The 18,096-nt window shown below is 36.1% G+C and overlaps 1 protein-coding gene and 1 non-coding gene across 23 annotated transcripts in view; both read left to right on the top strand.

Moving 5' to 3' along the window:
• DLG1 (discs large MAGUK scaffold protein 1) overlaps positions 1-17,861 on the top strand; it is a 270,922-nt gene extending 253,061 nt beyond the window's left edge. For all 22 annotated transcript variants that reach the window (XM_027537537.1, XM_027537543.1, XM_027537647.1 and 19 more), the window contains 4 exons: positions 3,638-3,810; positions 8,636-8,745; positions 14,723-14,814; positions 16,010-17,861. In XM_027537537.1, the coding sequence (XP_027393338.1) occupies positions 3,638-3,810; positions 8,636-8,745; positions 14,723-14,814; positions 16,010-16,116 (482 nt within the window). In that variant the 3' untranslated portion in view covers positions 16,117-17,861. The remainder of the gene's footprint in view (positions 1-3,637; positions 3,811-8,635; positions 8,746-14,722; positions 14,815-16,009) is intronic.
• LOC113899722 lies at positions 4,034-4,160 on the top strand. Its single transcript, XR_003512970.1, has one exon. It is a non-coding gene; the product is annotated as a small nucleolar RNA ACA64 (small nucleolar RNA).
• Positions 17,862-18,096: the final 235 nt, after the last annotated feature.

The following is an 18,096-nucleotide window of genomic DNA, read 5'->3' as shown; positions in this document are numbered from 1 at the left end:
AAAATAAAAAGCCTAAGAGACCTCTGAGACAGCATTAAACACACCACCATTCACATTATAAGGGTCCCAGAAGGAGGAGAAAGAGAAAGGACCTGAGAAAATATTTGAAGAGATAATAGCCAAAAGCTTCCCTAAAGTGGGAAAGGAAATAGCCAAGTCCAAGAAGCACAGAGAGTCCCAGGCAGGATAAACTCAAGGAGGAATACACCAAGACACATAGTAGTCAAACTGACAGAAATTAAAGACAAAATATTAAAAGCAAAAAGGGGAAAATGACAAATAACATACAGGGCAATTCCCATAAGGTTATCAGCTGGTATCTCAACAGAAACTCTCTATGGCAGAAGAAAATGGCACAGTATATTTAAAGCGATGAAAGGGAAGAACCTACAACCAAGAATACTCTACCCAGCAAGATTCTCATTCAGATTTGACAGAGAAATCAAAAGCTTTCTAGGCAAGCAAAAGTTAAGAAAATTCAATACCAAACCCAGCTTTACGACAAACACTAAAGGAACTTCTCTAGGCAGGAAACCCAAGACAAGGACAAGACCTACAAAAAATAAATCCAAAACAATTAAGAAAATGGATAAAGAATCATACATATGGACAATTACCTTAACTCTGAATGGATTAAATGAAACAACCAAAAGACCTAGATGGGCTGGGCAGATGAGAACATGTGCATGTATGCACTTCTACTAACCACATCACTCTACTTAACCCCCCAAATTGTATGTAATTATTTTATATTATTAGGTTAAAGATGTTTCCATTATGGCTTGCAATTGTAATTATCTTTTTTATTGTCTGGTTATCGATTGTGAAAACTGATAAACCATTGTATCATGATTGGTCAACAGAAAATAATAGAATTCTGTATCACTGCTACTGCTGCTGCTAAGTCGCTTCAGTCGTGTCCGACTCTGTGCGACCCCATAGATGGAAGCCCACTAGGCTCCCCCGTCCCTGGGATTCTCCAGGCAAGAACACTGGAGTGGGTTGCCATTTCCTTCTCCAATGCATGAAAGTGAAAGTGAAGTCGCTCAGTCATGTCTGACTCCCAGTGACCCCATGGACTGCAGCCCACCAGGCTCTCTTCTAAGATGTGGTACATATATACAATGGAGTATTACCCTGCCATAAAAAGAGTGAAATAATGCCATTTGCAGCAACATGAATAGACCTAGAGATTGTCATACTGAGTTTTAAGGCATACAAAGAAAAACCAATGTATGATACCGCTTATATGTGGGACGTAAAAAAAAAAAATGATACAAATGAATCTGTTTACAGAATGGAAGCAGGCTCACAGACATAGAAAACAAATCTATAGTTACCAAAGGGAAAAGAGGTAGGGGAGGGATTAATTAGGAGTTTAGAATTAGCAGATACATGCTACTTGCTTGAAAGTGAAAGTGAAGTCGCTCAGTCGTGTCCGACTCTTAGCAACCCCATGGACTGCAGCCTACCAGGCTCCTCCATCCATGGGATTTTCCAGGCAAGAGTACTGGAGTGGGGTGCCATTCACTTTTCACTTTCATGCATTGGAGAAGGAAATGGCAACCCACTCCAGTATTCTTGCCTGGAGAATCCCAGGGATGGGGGAGCCTGGTGGGCTGCCATCTATGGGGTTGCACAGAGTCGGACACTACTGAAGCGACTTAGCAGCAGCAGCAGCTACTTGCTTAGTCACTTCAGTTGTGTCCAACTTTGTGCGACACTATGGACTGCAGCCTTTCAGGCTCTCTGTCCATGGGATTCTCTAGGCAAGAATACTGGAGTGGGTTGCCATGACTTTCTCCAGGAGATCTTCTCGACCCAGGGATCAAACCTGTGTCTCCTGCCTTTCAGGCAGATTCTTTACCACTGAGCCACGAGGGAAGCCCAATCTGAATACTGTCTCCTATCAAATGTATCACCATCCTCCAGATTTAGAGCATATGCTGGCATAAACTGTTACATCACAGTTAAGTGTGAAACCTTGCTTCAAAATATTGCTCATTATTAATTTTCAGAAGATGCATCATAGGACCATAGGAGTAACTGGTGGGCAAATGGCTGAGAAATACCAAGTACAGAACAAAATACCAATTACAACAGATATAAACTAATATATATATTAGTTATCTATAACTAGATAACTAATAAGGACCTATTGTGTAGCACAAGGAAGTCTACACAGTACTCTATAATGACGAATATGGGTAAAGAATCTATAAAGAGTGGATATATGTATAACTGAGTCACCTTTCTATACAGCAGAAACTAACACAAAATTTTAAATCAACTATATACTCCAATAAATTTTTTTAAAAGATACTTTAAAGATTCGATGTATTTGGAAGTTGTCCATTTTTAAATGATGGGTGTATCTAAGAAACCATAACAAGGAAAGTTAGAAAATATATGTAACAGAATAAAAATTTTACCAGAATTTGTTGCATGCAGCTGAAGATGCTCAGTGCAACTAAATACAATGTGGAATTTTGAATAAGATCCATTATTTAATGGACACTAGCATAAAATCTTGTGAAATTATGAACAAAATCTGCACTTTAGTTAATAATACTGTATCACTGTATACTATTTATTTCCTGGGGTGAGGGGGTTGTGTTTTTTTTTTACAACATAGTATTTATTCTCAGAATTGGATTAGAAGTTTCAAGTCTCATTCAAATTTTTTTTTTTTAAAAATCACCAAGATAATAAACTTTCTAGACTTTTAGCAGTAATATTAGATGCCAAAATACATGGAATTATATCAAATTTTGAGAGAATATAAATTAGAAATCTAGCATTCTCAATCATACGAAGTTACACAAGTGGAATTAAAATGTCATAAATTTTTTAGCTAGGCAAAAATTCATAAGTTTTCTAATATATATATATTATATGTACCATATTATTTATGTGTGTGTGTGTGTGTACAAAAGCTTTCCTACTACCTTTGATAAAGTCTTGAGAAAGAAGAACAAGAAAAGACATGGAAAATTTGGAAAACAAACTAAACGAAATGGGAGTACTGAATATGAAGTAGAAACAGTGAACAAACTAGATAAAAGTAAAAAATCATTGTATAGTCCAGTTGTTTTTAAACATGGATGCTTGTTAAAAGCACATCTGGAGCCTTGGAGGAAAAAATCAATACCTGAGCATTTGTATTTTTCAGAAAATTCGAATATCCATATGGATTTTAAAAATTACATGGTTTTATGTTAAATGGTAGTTTTAATGATAGAGAATTCTGTTATTTTCTGTTGACCGGTCATAATACGGTGGTATTAAGTGAATAATAGTTACATAATCACAATAGTAAAAGGTGTTTATCAGTCTTTACAGTCAATAACCAGATAAAAAATAAAAGCTAATTATAATCACAATCCATAACAGAAGCGTAATTAATCTAACAATATAAAATAATTGCATACAGTTTTGGTGGCTCAGTAGAGTGATATGGCAACACATTACCATTGTTTAGTGGTTTATATTTACTTTATTAATTATTCCTCCATCCTTCATATTATTGTCACTTGCAATCTCTGTTACATTGAACTTTACAAAACAGTTCTTCAAGTAGCAAATGGATTTCTTGTGCCTTTTAATATTAAACACTTCAAGTTCTTTTTTATTAAAGATACAACTAGACCAAAACGAGATTATGAGGTGGATGGAAGAGATTATCATTTTGTGACTTCAAGAGAACAAATGGAAAAAGATATCCAGGAACATAAATTCATTGAAGCTGGCCAGTATAATAACCATCTGTATGGAACAAGTGTTCAGTCTGTGCGAGAAGTAGCAGAAAAGGTAAGTATCAAAGTGATCTCAGAATGAAATTTCTAATCATATACACCTTTGACAGTATGAAAGAATGATGAGATAGAAACTTTTAATTCATAAAATGTAGGTGCATGTTGCAGCATTGATTAGTTTAAGCAGTGTTATAAATTTATTCAACTAAATATTAACATTTAGGTTAATTTTAGAAAAATATGTAAGATAAAGTAGATTAAGAAGATCAACAGTCATTGTTGGTTGAAAATCACGTTTGACTTTGGCCATGGCCACAGGTGAGATTCAGCACTCAGAGCCACTAGGGGCCTTAGCTCACTGCCCGCTTCTCCATGTGGGGAGGTGAAACCCAGGCACTGACACACACACAAAAAAAGATCAACTGGGAAAATAAGAATAGAAATGATAACATAAGTCTTTCTTAAGAGGCCTGTGTCACGTGTACTCGGTCATGTCCAACTCTTTGCGACCCTATGGACTGCAGCCCACCTGGCTCCCCTGTCCGTGGAATTTTTCTAGGCAAGAATACTGGAGTGGGCTCCCGTTTCTTCCTCCAAGGGATCTTCCTGACCCAGAGATCAAACCTGCGTCTCCTGCAACTCCTGTATTCACAGGTGGATTCTTTACCACTGAGCCACTTGGGAAGCCCCCTCTTGAAGAGGGATGGGTGATTATTTTGAGGTCCTGTCCATTTGCTAAAGATTGACCTTTTGTTTAGCTCTAGCTTTCCAACATCTAGCATAATTAAGAAGCTAAGATCAGCAATGTCCATCAATAAAAATGAACCAGATGTTCAAGATAAGTGTGAGTTGCTCTTGGTACTGAGACTAGACAAAAATTTCCCCTGAATGGTCATTTAATAAAAGACAGAATGGAAATTCTCAATAACACTGTAACAGCAACAGATTTTTTGAAAGCAGCCTGATGATATATTGACCTTGGGTTAAAGCAGTCTTAATGGTAAAGTCAAAACAGTGTGCTCCACGTGTGCTGCTTGACTTAAATAATTTTTGGGCCTAGAGAATAAACATCAACAAAGTATTTTATACCTTCAAAACTATATAGTAGTTTAAGATTTAGTCATGAGATATCTACAAAAATACAGCAGTAATTCAGCATCTCAGTTTTCCATCTCTTAGTGCTCCTTTTTCTACTAAGAGGTTTGATTAATTCTTAATTAGAACTAATAATTAGAGCTAATTCTAATTAGTTTAAAAATCATAAAAATGGACATGTTCAGTGATGATAGGAATTTGGGAAAATAGAAAATCCTATTAGATATTATTAAAGGGGGGTAAAATGAATAGAACTTCATTTGAGAATAATTTGGCAATACCAAATAAATGTATACAACCTGTGACTCAGAAATTCTACTTTTTGATATCTAAGTAGAGGTTTTGATATCTAAGTATGTGTAATGATATGCATAGTAGAACTTTACAGTAGTGTAAAATTAGACTCAGCAAAGGAGAATGAATAATTATTTATGCATGCAGTAGGATGCAGCAGCTAAAGTGAATAAACTAGAATATCGACTAATTGTGTGTAGCCACATTAATAAATCTCAAAATTGTAAGTCAATAAAGTTGTAAAAGATATATACAGGATGACACTATTTACGGAGAAGGCAATGGCACCCCACTCCAGTACTCTTGCCTGGAAAATCCCATGGATGGAGGAGCCTGGTAGGCTGCAGTCCATGGGGTCACTAAGAGTCGGACACGACTGAGCAACTTCACTTTCACTTTTCACTTTCATGCATTGGAGAAGGAAATGGCAACCCACTCCAGTATTCTTGCCTGGAGAATCCCAGGGATGGGGGAGCCTGGTGGGCTTCCGTCTATGGGGTCGCACAGAGTCGGACACAACTGAAGCAACTTAGCAGCAGCAGCAGCAGATCTTGTTTTCTAAATACTATCCTCCATTAAAAAGATCCAGAACTCATTAGTATTATGGCTGATTCCATTGCGAAAGTACAAGATCAGCCTAGAACATTTTGCTATGCCAAAAACTAAGGAAGTGCTTAAAGAATGATACAAGTATTCCAGAAAGACACTGAAGTCAACCTGTAAAGTCCCCAGTGGCCAAGTTTGGAAAAATTAAAATATTAAAATGATACACAGAGAATAAGAATCTAAGAGTTCACAATGGTATAAGTAAATACATGAATAAATAAATAAGTGGATGTAAGGGAAGCTTTACCTTACATTATTAATGTCTACTAATAAAAGTTAGAGGGAGTAATGGAGTTAGATCTCTCTTGACAACTACCATAATAACTGTTTAAGGCAAGAGTCACCAGTGTATGCTAAAATTATTGAGTGAATTAATTACTATCTGATGAGAAACAGGATATTTACGTAATTTCAACATATCCTTCCCCAAAATACTTATCAATTATAAAAGGGAAATAGTAATCTTACAGTGGTGAAATCTGGCAGACAAAACCTTTAAAAAGTGATCGGAATTAACATCAGGATTTCCCTGGTGGTCTTGTGGTTAGAAATCTGTCAGTCAGTGCAAGAGACATGTATTCGATCCTTGGATTGGAAGATCCCACATGCCATGGAGCAAACTAAGCCCTCATGCCACAACTACTGAACCCACACCGTAGAGCCTGTACTCTGCAACAAGAAAAGCCACTGTAGTGAGAAGCCCAAACACCATTATGAAGAGTAGCCCCATTCGCCACAACTAGAGGAAAAAAAAACCTGCATACAGCAACAGAGACCCAGCACAACCAGAAATAAATTTAAAAAAAATTTTTTTAATTAACATCACTAAAGAAAAGTATTAAAATCACTAGTAGACATCATATGCTTCCTGGACTGAGCATGATGGACTGAGAAAGATGCAACATCTTTTCTGTACTGTTGCTGTCAAAAATGTGTACCTGCCATCTGATGAGAAACATTAGGCAAACCCAGGTTGAGGCATATTCTCTGAAAAAAATATTCAGTACTATCAGAAATATCAAGATCATGAAAGAGACTAAAGAATTGTGCCAGCTGGACAGAGACTAAAGACACATTACAACTAAATGCAATGTGTTGTCCTGGACTGGCCGTAGAGCAAGAACTTTTTTTTTCCTTTTGTGGTAAACGATACTAGATGACCAACTGAAATTGTACTGTGGTTATGTAAGAGATGTTATTGAGTTCAGGAAGTAAGGAGTAAAGAAGTTGTTATGTCTACAATTTGTATACATAAATAGAGAGGGATAAAATAAAGCAAATAAGATGTAATATTAATGTTTCAGTGTAAAGTTTTTTAATTTCTAAGCAATCAGGTAAAACTAATATTTAATAAAAGTGGGTGGTGGGTACATGTATGTCTGTTATTTACTTTTCTGTGTGTCTGAAGTATTCATACAATATTAATTTTTTTTTATTTTAAATATTCCTACTAAATTGAAATTACCATTCATTGAACTGGATTCAAGCCCTTAGATTTCAAGATGCATTATGGGGGAATACCTGATTTTAGTGCTAAGTCACTTCAGTCATGTTCAACTCTTTGTGATCCCATGGACTGTAGCCCACTAGGCTCCTCTGTCCACAGGGATTCTCCAGGCAAGAATACTGGAATGGGTTGCCATTTCATCTTCTGGGGATCTTCCCAATCCAGGGATTGAACCCAGGTCTCCCGCATTGCAAGTGGATTCTTTACTGTCTCAGCCACCAGGGAAATGTTATAATAAAATCTGTTTGATAAATTAGAAGTGAAAGTGAAGTCGCTCAGTTGTGTCTGACTCTCTGCGATCCCAAGGACTATAGCCTACCAGGCTCCTCCGTCCATGGAATTTTCCAGGCAAGAGTCCTGGAGTGGATTGCCATTTCCTTCTCCACGGGATCTTCCCAACCCAGGGATCAAACTCGGGTCTCCCACACTGCTGGCAGACACTTTACCATCTGAGCCAAGGGAAGGGACAAAAATCTTCAACATATGTGGTTAGTGAAAGTTGCTAAGTCATGTCCTACTCTGCAACCCCACGGACTATACAGTTCATGGAATTCTCCAGGCCAGAATACCGGAGTGGGTAGCCTTTCCCTTCTCCAGGGAATCTTCCCAACCCAGGGATGGAACCCAGGTCTCCTACATTGCGGGCAGATTCTTTACCAGCTGAGCCACCAGGGAAGCCCAAGAATACTGGAGTGGGTAGCCTATCCCTTCTCCAGCGAATCTTCCTGACCCAGGAATTGAACCAGGGTCTCCTGCATTGCAGGCAGATTCTTTACCAGCTGAGCCACCAGGGACCCTATTTAACATGGAAATACTCCTCTTTACTAAAAACCTTAATGGCCTTTGGCAGTGAATTTAAGTAAGTCAGGAAAGTTTCTTAAATTCAGAACTGGGGTTTTCAAATGTTCTAGTTTGTGATAAAGTTTTCACTGCTCCCCATCAAGATGAAAAATAGGATAGGATAGTGGTAATATATATGCAGTTTTAAAAAGTCTTCTTTATCTTAGGCTTTTACCTTCTTGTTTGATCATATATTCTTTTATAAAATGATTATGATAAGATGGTAACCTTAGGATATATTTTAGTACCCTTTCTCAGCAAAATAAAAGACAGGAACCCCATATTTGTTGCCATTTTGAGAGATTACTGGTCTGTGGAAACTGCGTTTTTATTCCTTTTTAAATGTAATGTTTGAGAATGGAAAATTAACTATCTATAGTCATTATACATTGTCTTCATAATAGAAATGACAGATTTGCTTAAAGTGAACAGAATCCAAACATAATAATTAAGATTTTGTATTTCTAGGAAATATACTTGTGATATAATTGAAAATACTTGGTTCACTTATTTTTCTTCTCTATCCCCTCTATTTTAGGGCAAACACTGTATCCTTGATGTGTCTGGAAATGCTATAAAGAGATTACAGATTGCACAACTTTACCCAATCTCCATTTTTATTAAACCCAAATCCATGGAAAATATCATGTAAGTATAAATTCCTAAGGCACAGCCTCTAAGTACAAATCCAGTCTCTGTTACTTACTAGATTGGAAAATTTACTTACCCTTTTTGCATCTCAATTCCTTTGTCTGTAAAATGCAGATAATAATAGTATATCCACTTCAGAGGGTTGTCATGAGGATTAAATAAGCACTCGCGATACTATCATAATCAACATTAATATACTATGTATTAAGTAACATTGGAATTTTTAAGTTTAATCACATGGATCTACTACTATTTAATTAGATGGTGCAGCTCTGATAAAGAGAATCAAATAATATATAACTTTATCTAATAGAGGACAAAAAATAGAATTTAAATAAATACTAAAAGAGGGGAATGAGCAAATAGAAACATGATATACAGATAGTAAGATAGTATAAATTAACCCAAATGTTTAATTAATTAAATGCTAGCCTAAGTGGTCCAATTAAAAGACAAAAATTGTCAGAAGAATGAAAAATAAATAACTATATGTTACTTTTGTAGAAAAGGAAAAATATCTTTACCTTTTACTCCTCTAGGTTCTCAGCTGGGCCTCTAACAAAAGACAAATTAACAGGAGAAAAGCGTGCAAATCTACATTTTACGGTCACATAGGATGCTTCATAAGGAAATGAAAACTCAAAGAAATAGTTAAACCTGAACACTTTTATACTAGGTTAGATGAAGAGTGGAGAGTGGTGGGGAAATTTGATAGGACCAGAGGATATGACTTAAGAGTAGTAACCTGGTGGAAACTTAGTAAGGCTTGTTCATTCAAATTCTTTCAGCTTCCCTCTGTCTTCAGGGATAAGGATGCTGCTTTTCTTTAGATATAGGGAGGTTACCTCTCACATGAGGGTCTTTTGCTTCAGAGAAAGGTCAGAGAGTCCCTCCTGCACCTGTCATTTACACATTCCTTCAACTTAAAATGTTCATTATACCAAAGTGTCATATTTTGGGAAAGTGTATTTGGGAAATATTTGGGAAAACCCATCAGTCATATGACAGACTTTAATTATTAGTCTGTGAAAAGGCTGAGAGAGAAGGGGAAAAAAGGATATACCATGGAAAAACCACAAATTAAAGCTGGTTTATGCTACTTTCAAAGTATACTTCAAGTTAGAAGTATTACTAGAGATAAAGAGGGACATTCATAAAAGTTAAAGTTTTACTCCATTAGTAAGATACATTTATACCTTTGCTTTGCACCTTGAGTAGCACAGTAGGAGTGTAAATTGGTATATCCACATTGGTAAACTGTTTACAGTATCTCCTAAAGCTGAACATATACATTACTTAGGACCCAAAAGTCTCATTTCTAGATATACACTCAACAGAAATGTTTACCTGTGTTTACAAAGACAAGTACTAGATTAGACAGAAATACTATACTAAATAACCAGAAACTTGAAATTATCCAAATGCCCATCGTATGTACGTGAATTATAACATATTCACACAATGAAATATTCTACATTAATGGGAATGAACAGTCTCTAACCACACACAAAAGTATAGAAGAATCTGATAAATATAATTTGAGTGAAACAAAAATCCAGACCTGAAAGTATAAGTATATTCCATGGCCCCAAATTTAATCATTATAAAAATCAAATAGAGGTTACTCTTTGAGGGTTGGTTGGTGACTGGAGTGAAGATACTCAGATTCCTAGGTGCCGAGGTAATGTGCTCTATCTCAGTCTAGGTACTGGATATACAGGTAAGCGTAAGTTGTTGAAAACTCATTTATGATATTTGTCTTCTGTTAGAGAATTACACTTTAAAAGATCTGAAGAAATAGAAAAGGAAAAAAAGAATCTAGGCCTGTATTACTAAAGAACTTAACTCTATTATGGAAAGCCTTCCTACAAATAAAACACTGAGCCAAGAGAACTTACTGAATTCTACCAAAAACTAGGAAGCAATACTAGTCTTAAAAAGATTCTTCAACTAATTTTATAGGCATTAATTTAATACCAAAATCTGTCAGATACTTCACAAGAAATGAAACTGACAGACCAGTCTTACCATGAATATAGATGCAGAAATCCTTACCGAAATATGAGCAAATTGAATCCAGCAGTTTTTATAAGATAAAATATAACAGCCAAGTTGAGTTTATTTAAGGAATGCAAGGCTAGATTCACATTTGAGATTAATCCATGATAGAGGCAGAGAGAAGCTGGAGTAGGAAGCACCAGGAATTCATCTCCCCACCTAGACAACAATTGGGACTTGCAGAATTTCTCTGATGTGACTACAGTTCATCCTTGAACATCGCAGGTTTGAACTGCATCAGTTCAGTTCTGTCCGACTTATTGCCACCCCATGGACTACAGCACGCCAGGCTTCCCTGTTCTTCACCAATTCCCGGAGCCTGCTCAAACTCATGTCCATCTCGTCGGTGATGCCATCCAATCATCTCTTCCTCTGCCATCCCCTTCTCCACCTGCCTTCAATCTTTCCCACTGTCAGGGTCTTTTCTAATGAGTCAGCTCTTTGCATCAGGTGGCCAAACTATTGATCAGTCCTTCCAATGGGTCTACTTAAACATGGGTCTTCTTTCAGTAGTAAATACTGCAGTACTACTCAGCCTACAGTTGACTGTGTGGATGTGGAAGTATGGATACAGAGGAACCAAGTATATGGAGGGCTGACTGTGTGGAGGGTTGGCATCCCTAACCCCAGCCTTGTTCAGGGGTCAGCATCTGCCAGTGCAGGGGGTGCAGGTTCAATCCCTGATTGTAGAACCAAGATCCCATATGCCTTATAGCTAAAAAACCAAAACATAAAACAGAAGCAGTATTGTAACAAATTCAGTAAATACTTTAAAAATGGTCCATGTCAAACAAAAATCTTTTTAAAAAAATGGAAAGGATAGTCTGTTTAACAGATGATGCCACGAAAGCTTCGTATCCACATGCAAAAGAATGAAGGTGGACCCTTACCTAACACTACATACAAAAGTCAGCTAAAAATGGATCAAGGCCCTAAACATAAGACAGTAAAACTCTTAGAATGAAACATAGGACAGAAGCTTCACAACATTGGATTTGGCAGTGATTTCTTAGATATGACACCAAAGACACAGGTAACAAAAGAAAAAAGGGAGATTAGGTTAGACTTTGTGACTGCTTAAAGCTTTTTATATCAAAAGACACTACCCACAGAATAAAAAGGTAATCCATAGAATGGGAGAAAATATTTGTAAATCATAGATCTGATAACAGATTAAAATCCACAATATATAGAAAACTAAAACTCAACAACAACATAAAACTCAATTCAAAAATGGGGATAGGACTTGAATAGATTCATTTCTCCAAAGAGGAGAGATAAACAAATGGCCAGTAAGCACATTAAAAGGTGCCTGGCATCACTAATCAGTAGGGAAATACAAATCAAAACTACAGTGACGCACCACCTCACACCAATTACCATGGCTACCGTCAAAAGGCAGAAAATACATGCTGCCAAGGGTGTGGGAAAACGAACTCTTGTGTAGGTGGGAATATAAAATGGTACAGCTGCTGTAGAAAATAGTATGGGACTTTCTCAACATACTAAAAATCAGATGACCATATGATATTGGACCCAGAGATCCAACGTGGGTCTCCTGCATTGCAGGTGGATTCTTTATCATCTGAACCACCAGAGAAGCCCCTTTACCACAATTTTTAAAGTAATTTTAAAAAATCAGTGTATTGTAGAAAACAAACATGATTATTACCAAAGGGGAGATGGAAAAATGAATTAGGAATTGAAGGATTAATAGGTACACGCTGCTGTTGCTACTGCTAAGTCGCTTCAGTCATGTCCGACTCTGTACGACCCCACAGACTGCAGCCCACCAGGCCCCACCGTCCCTGGGAATCTCCAGGCAAGAACACTGGAGTGGGTTGCCATTTCCTCCTCCAGTGCACGAAAGTGAAAAGTGAAAGTGAAGTCACCCAGTTGTGTCCGACTCCTAGCAACCCCATGGACTGCAGCCTACCAGGCTCCTCCATCCATGGGATTTTCCAGGCAAGAGTACTGGAGTGGGATGCCATTGCCTTCTCCGAGGTACACGCTACTATATATAAAATAGGTAAACACCAGGGACCTACTATACAGCACAGAGAACTATATTTAGTATCTTGTAATAACATAAAATGGAAAAGAATCTGAAAAAGTATTTATAATATATATATGAAAAGAATATATGTACACATATAGATAAAACAGAATCACTTTGCACCTAAAACTAAGAGCATTTTAAATCAGCAATACTTCAGTTTTTTAAAAAGTCAGTGGAGTGTACCACATTAACAATTTTACAGGAATTCTCCTGGTAGTCTAGTGATTAGGACTTGGTGATTTCCTGTGGTGACCCAGGTTCAGTTTCAGTCCCTGGCTGGGGAATTAAGATCCCACAAGCTGCACAGCACATTCCGAGCCCCCCCCCCAAAAAAAGATTTTAGTAAAAGGTCATTTTAATGTAAAAAAAGCATTTGGTAAAATTAACATTTATTCATGACAAAACCATTTTGTAAACTATGAATAAAAGGGAATTTTCCTTAATCTGATGAAAGTCATCTACAGAATATCAAAAGTAAAAGTGAAGTCGCTCAGTCGTGTCCGACTCTTCGAGACCCCGTGGACTGCAGCCTACCAGGCTCCTCTGTCCATGGGATTTTTTCAGGCAAGAGTACTGGAGTGGGGTGCCATAATCTGATGAAAGTTTATCTACAGAATATCAAAGCAGATGTCATATTTGAAGGTGAAACACTGAAAGCTTTCTCTCAAGTTGGGAACAAACTTTCATATATCCATCATCCAGCTGTAATATAATTATCACCTACAACTAATCTTGTTTATCTATCCCAACACCTCCTTAACCCTCCACTCCAGATTATTTTGAAACAAATCCCAGACATTGTATGATTTCATCCTTACATCTTTATATGTATTTGAAAGATAAAATTTCTTGTTAAAAACATCACTGTGTGGATAAGGAAATGGCAACCCACTCCAGTGTTCTTGCCTGGAGAATCCCAGTGACAGGGGAGCCTGGTGGGCTGCCGTCTATGGGGTCGCAGAGTCGGAAGCGACTTAGCAGCAGCAGCAGCAGCTTTTGTTCTATCTTGTACAGAAAACAGTAATAGTATCATTGAATATGTTTTTTTCAGAACCATATAAATATGTCTGTAACATTAATACTTCCTTTTGAGACAAATATAAATTCAAAAGAGATTTTATTTAGAGAAACTGTTCTAACTAAAATTATTTTCCTTCACGCTAAGTGTATATTTAGATTCATAATTGTTGAGAGAAAAGAATTCACTGTAAAATAATGCCAACCTATATAATGCTATAATAAATTATTTTGTACTTAAAAAAAAAAATCACTGTGATGTCATACTGAAACAGTAGTTCCTTGATAGCATCAGATCATATTTTCTTGTTTCTTAAGTTTATGTTTTTTCAGTTTGTTTGAATCAAGTTCCAAACAAAGTCTATTCATGACAGTTTGTTAAGTCTTTTGATCTACAGATTCTCCCTCCCATCTTTTCATTTTTTCTGTTTCTTTGTTGAAGAAACCAACTCACTTACTCAGCAGTTTGACCCAGACTATTTTGCTGATTGCCTTCTCATGGTATTATTTAATGTGTTCATGTATCCCCTTTACTACCTTATAAATTGGTAAGTAGATCTGTAAGTCATATTTTAATATGAGATTTTCATCACAGTCAAAACTGACAAATTAATGTTTGGGTTTTTTTGGCTGTCCCGAACTAATGTAAGAAAGTGTTGAAACCCTTCTGTCATTCCAGATACAAAGCTACATGGTCAGTGACCGAATACAGTTTGCAATTACATTACATTTCTCAACAGGTCTCAGCTTTTCATGATTTTATATATGTCTTCTCTCCTTTGTCACCCTTTTTCAGAAGTATTACAATGTAATTATTAATTTCTAAATTTATTTGCCTAGGGAAATGAATAAGCGTCTGACAGAAGAACAAGCCAGAAAGACATTTGAGAGAGCCATGAAACTGGAACAAGAATTTACTGAACATTTCACAGGTTGGCATTATGTATAGATGTTTGTATGTTAGAATTTTGCTTTGGGGCCATAAGAATTGACTCATTGAAATAAATTTTGAACTATGTCCACAGTTACCAGTAGTAATAATAAGTGCTATCATTTTCAGAATAATTCATCTAATCTAGGTTGTAGTGATGAAGAATCTTGAAAACTAGTGTATCTTAGGTTGTTGATACGGAGAAGGCAATGGCACCCCACTCCAGTACTCTTGCCTGGAAAATCCCATGGATAGAGGAGCCTGATAGGCTGTCGTCCATGGGGTTGCGAAGAGTCGGGCACGACTGAGCGACTTCCCTTTCACTTTTCACTTTCATGCATTGGAGAAGGAAATGGCAACCCACTCCAGTATTCTTGCCTGGAGAATCCCAGGGACGGGGGAGCCTGGTGGGCTTCTGTCTATGGAGTCACACAGAGTCGGACGCGACTTAGCAGCAGCAGCAGCAGGTTGTTGATAAGGACAGCATGTATAGGAATAACTCATACTGACCAGAGGGAAACATTCAGAGTTGATTTCTTCTTACAATACTGATTTTTCTCTTATCCTGTATAAATTTTGATCCATTTTTAAGATATTTGTTTAGAAAGAGAAGAGTAGAGAGCAGTTGCCAAATTCAATTCCCAAATTTTATTCAAGTTATTCCTTAGGTATCTTTGGGTAGGTTTTTGTTGTTAATTATTTGCTTGAAATAATGATTAACTTATATTTTGTGTTCATATTATTAATAAGTACCATTAAGTATCATGGAATTTTAACCCAAGTATTTTTTTGTTAAGGATTTTTTAATAATTTCAGACTTAACAGAAAAATCACAAGAATAGTACCAGCACTTACATATACTCATATTCCACCACCGCTAACATTTTACCACATTTATACTTTTTTATGAAACATTTAAGAGTAAGTTGCAGATAGCTGTTCTTTTGCCTCTAATTACTTCAGTGTCTATTTCCCAATTGTACAAAGTAAAAATCACCAAGTCTTGCTTTTTGATAAACTTTTGAAATAAAATGTTTTCCATTTTACGAATAGGAAAATTAATAAAATGAGCTTTTTACTAGTTAAACAATACATAAATAGTATTTCTTCCTGAATAAGTGATTCTGGTTATTTTACAAATAATTGTAATGGTGAAGATAAGCAATTAATGGAGGTTTCTGATTCTATCATTACAGCTATTGTGCAGGGAGATACGCTGGAAGACATTTACAACCAAGTGAAGCAGATCATAGAAGAACAGTCTGGTCCTTACATTTGGGTTCCAGCAAAAGAAAAGTTATGAGGACTGATATTTCTCTATTTCTCTTTTCCACAGTCTCATTTTCTGCAACACTTCTTTGTCCTTTCCTTCTTGAGTCTGTCTTCATTACTTCTTTCTTGTTGAATCATATCCCACTCATCATGGTCTGCAGTTGCACTTATTTTTGATGTCTTAGTGTCTCCCTCAAGTTGTACTATCGGTATTATTTCATGTCACTGTTGGTTTGTGGCCATTTTTCACAGCTGAAGATGGAATGGCCTGACCAGCTATTAATAGGATTTCAGGAGACGGGGTAATTGTGGTAAAATTCCTTAATGTTTAAGGGAAAGTAACTTTAAGAGATTTTCAGAAAAGCTTTATATACATTCTTTCCAAATTTCAATATAAATGAAAGAAAAGTGGTTTTAATCAATGATTTAGTGAATTTTGAGCAACAATGCACGCTTAACTTTAATAGCATGGTTTGGCCAATATGTTAACTCTCAAGTCCTTTTCTCAATTGACTCTGTTATCAAAGCAAATATTTCATACAGATAAATAACAAAAATATATGTCTCTTAATTTCAAAATTAATATGAGTTAACTAATAATTTCACAAGGAATATTCATTTTTCATAAGCGTTCTTCTTAAAGTCTTTTATTATTTGAAGTTTGTTTTTTTTCCTCCCAGTAGATTTGCTAGGAATAACAGTGTTTAAATGTTTTTAATCTACTTGTGCAACACTATTTATAGTGTCCTACAAAAGTTGTTCATACATAATGATCATCACATTTTCTGAATTGAGGCCATGTTTAGGTGCTTGGGGAGCTCACCTTTTACACATAAGGTTGAGAAGATTTCATGGACATAAATACAAAACAGACATTACAGTGGTGATGTAGTATTCATTATGGCAGTGGGAAAGAAGTCCAGTAAGTAGTCTAAAACTTTAAATGCATTCTTAGAGGTCAGATTTTAATGAATATTTTACCCACAATAACTGACTATTTTGTTATAATAAAATATATATATATAAATATATATAAAACTTTCTTTAAACTCTGTAACTATGGGAATTATTTTCTTTACATAGTTGCACACACACACACAAACATATATATGTATATTTAAAATATATTTTTTCTTTAGCCACCTACTCTTTTTGTTTGGTTTTTAAATTAAATATTAATTGATTAGACTTTATCTTCCTTAATCATGTGAAGTGAAAATGAGAGTATGGTGGTATGGAAAGAAACCTTTAGGGAAATTAGGTTATAAGTAAAAACATGGGCATGTTCTCCTCTTTTCTATAAAAGTTTTCAGATGGTTCCTGGTTGGTTTTTTGTGGGGGTGTTTTTTCAGGGGGGTGATTTTTCGTTGTTACTGTTGTTCTGTCATTGGTTTTGGATTTGGTCTCCGCCTCTTTCCAGTTCTTCTTTATTCATAGGCAAAAGCCTCATGTGTATGAGTGTTTTCCCCTCAGACTGCACACCTTTCATCTCTTGTAGCTGCTCTGCCGTAGAGTTGCACAGATCTTCATGGTGAGCAATTAAGAAATTTTAGTGAAAAGTAGATAACAATTTCAGAAATCAGTTTCTCTGGTCTTTTGTAATACTGTTTGGCTTCCCATGGCTTTTTTTGGAGTTGTTTATTGAATATGTGTTTTTGACAGCCTCCTCATTACAGTTTCTTAAATGCATACTGGTTTGTAAAGAATTATTGACGTTATCCATTCCATTTATGAGAAAGAGGAGAACAGCTAATAAACTTTATTGTAAAATCTGTATGTTAAATGTGTCTTGTATTACAAAAGAAAAAATTATTTTACAAGCTAGCATTTTGGGGAAAATTTGGGGCATCACATAATTTGTAAACAGAATTCAAGGATTGTTAGGTAGATTTTGGAATTGAATATGTTAACACATTGAAATATATACCATAGGTGTTACATGCTGAATATAGTAAGTTGTTACCAAACATAAATATATCCGAAGACTGCTGTTGTCATTTGATCTCCAGAC

This window comes from Bos indicus x Bos taurus, chromosome 1, assembly GCF_003369695.1.
Source record: "Bos indicus x Bos taurus breed Angus x Brahman F1 hybrid chromosome 1, Bos_hybrid_MaternalHap_v2.0, whole genome shotgun sequence".
In the NCBI taxonomy this organism is placed as follows: Eukaryota; Metazoa; Chordata; class Mammalia; order Artiodactyla; family Bovidae; genus Bos; species Bos indicus x Bos taurus.
Note: the sequence above shows the minus strand (reverse complement) of the source record. Positions and strands in the feature narration are given on the sequence as shown.